At 54.7% G+C, this 2,500-nt stretch overlaps 1 protein-coding gene across 1 annotated transcript in view; it reads left to right on the plus strand.

The window, feature by feature from the left end:
* The window catches only part of LOC310824419 (adhesion G protein-coupled receptor B1-like), a gene marked incomplete at its 5' end in the record, with an annotated part of 23,444 nt that overhangs the window by 20,763 nt on the left and 181 nt on the right, over positions 1-2,500 (plus strand). The window contains one exon of the mRNA XM_083697672.1: positions 1-2,500. This exon is cut by the window's left edge and continues 111 nt beyond it; it is cut by the window's right edge and continues 181 nt beyond it. Coding sequence (XP_083553798.1) covers positions 1-87 — 87 coding nt within the window. The 3' untranslated portion in view covers positions 88-2,500.

The raw sequence follows: 2,500 nt of genomic DNA on the forward strand, positions 1-2,500 counted from the left end.
GAGCTGCAGCAGGTGGAGTGGGAGAAGGCGGGCGCCACCATCCCATTGGTCGGCCAGGAGATCATGGACCTGCAGACGGAGGTGTGAGGGGGAGGAGCCAGACAGACTGCTAGCCGTCCCCCCGTCCCCCCGTCCCACCCTAATTTCCGAAAGCCACATCCACCCCCCTCGCCCCACATGACCGTGACCAATCCTTCTGCCTCTCCTGCAGACATCTCGTCAAAACTGGCCCTGGGGGGGTAGAGGGGGGTGGAGAGAGAGAGAGAGAGAGAGAGAGATGGGGGGGTGAGAGAGAGAGAGAGATGGGGGGAGGGAGATGGAGAGAGAGAGCAGGTTTTTTGTAACTTTTTTTTTCTGATGCTGGAATCAGACCTTTCCAAGCCCACCATGTCAGAACGGTTCTCTGGAGAGAGGAGAAGAAGTTCTGTAGGGTTCTGGAGGGTTCTGGAGGTTCTGGAGGGTTCTGGAGGTTCTGGAGGGTTCTGTTTGAGCGTGGTACTGTCTGGGTTTGTCATCGTTCAGCACCGGTCCTTCTCCTCAAATGGACTCAAGTGAAGCCGATCTGGCCTTGAGGGGCTGACTGTGAAGGGACCAATAACACTTATTATAAACCTACAGTCTATATCCTGTATTACTGTGTTGTTATTATTATTATTATTATTATTATTATTATTATTATTATTATTATTTTACATATGTGTGTGGCACTCTCTCCCCCTCCCTGATTCAATGTCTCTGTTGCTGGTCACTCTGGGGATTGTGGGACAGACAGATAGACAGGCAGGCAGACAGACACGCAGGCAGGCAGGCAGACAGGCAGAGAGGCAGACAGACAGGCACACAGACAGACAGGCAGGCAAACAGGCAGCCAGACAGGCAGAGAGGCAGACAGACAGGCACACAAACAGACAGACAGACAGACAGACAGACAGACAGGCAGGCAGACAGACACACAGACAGACAGGCAGCCAGGCAGACAGGCAGGCAGACAGACACACAGACAGACAGGCAGACAGGCAGACAGACTGACAGGCAGGCAGACCGACAGGCAGACAGGCAGACAGATGGACAGGTAGACAGACAGACAGACAGACAGACAGACAGACACACAGGCAGGCAGACTCATGACTGAACACATGGTCCCTATAACACCCAGACAGAGAAGGGGTCCCTAAAACACCCAGACAGAGAAGGGGTCCCTATAACACCCAGACAGCAGAGAAGGGGTCCCTAAAACACCCAGACAGAGAAGGGGTCCCTAAAACACCCAGGCAGAGAAGGGGTCCCTATAACACCCAGGCAGCAGAGAAGGGGTCCCTATAACACCCAGACAGCAGAGAAGGGGTCCCTAAAACACCCAGACAGAGAAGGGGTCCCTATAACACCCAGACAGCAGAGAAGGGGTCCCTATAACACCCAGACAGAGAAGGGGTCCCTAAAACACCCAGACAGAGAAGGGGTCCCTATAACACCCAGACAGAGAAGGGGTCCCTAAAACACCCAGACAGAGAAGGGGTCCCTATAACACCCAGACAGCAGAGAAGGGGTCCCTATAACACCCAGGCAGCAGAGAAGGGGGTCCCTAAAACACCCAGGCAGCAGAGAAGGGGTCCCTATAACACCCAGACAGAGAAGGGGTCCCTATAACACCCAGGCAGCAGAGAAGGGGTCCCTAAAACACCCAGACAGAGAAGGGGGTCCCTATAACACCCAGACAGAGAAGGGGTCCCTAAAACACCCAGACAGCAGAGAAGGGGTCCCTATAACACCCAGGCAGAGAAGGGGGTCCCTAAAACACCCAGGCAGCAGAGAAGGGGTCCCTAAAACACCAAGGCAGCAGAGAAGGGGTCCCTATAACACCCAGACAGAGAAGGGGGTCCCTATAACACCCAGACAGAGAAGGGGGTCCCTATAACACCCAGACAGAGAAGGGGTCCCTATAACACCCAGACAGAGATGGGGTCCCTAAAACACCCAGGCAGCAGAGAAGGGGTCCCTATAACACCCAGGCAGAGAAGGGGTCCCTATAACACCCAGACAGCAGAGAAGGGGTCCCTAAAACACCCAGACAGCAGAGAAGGGGTCCCTAAAACACCCAGACAGCAGAGAAGGGGTCCCTAAAACACCCAGACAGAGAAGGGGTCCCTAAAACACCCAGGCAGCAGAGAAGGGGTCCCTAAAACACCCAGACAGAGAAGGGGTCCCTAAAACACCCAGGCAGCAGAGAAGGGGTCCCTAAAACACCCAGGCAGCAGAGAAGGGGTCCCTAAAACACCCAGGCAGCAGAGAAGGGGGTCCTGTGAAGGGGGTTCCCCCCCCCTCCACAAACAGGAAGCAGACCTATGACATCACTGTCAGCCACTATAGGGCAGAAAATGCTCCCATTGGTCAGACGCTGCAGTGACATCATCAGTATTGACAGTCCTATCTGCGCAGACATCACCGGCCGTCCCCAAACACGGCCGCGATCGACCGACCGATCGATCTCATTGGTCGGAAA

Source organism: Argentina silus (assembly GCF_951799395.1).
Source record: "Argentina silus genome assembly, contig: scaffold_224, whole genome shotgun sequence".
Taxonomy (NCBI): domain Eukaryota; kingdom Metazoa; phylum Chordata; class Actinopteri; order Argentiniformes; family Argentinidae; genus Argentina; species Argentina silus.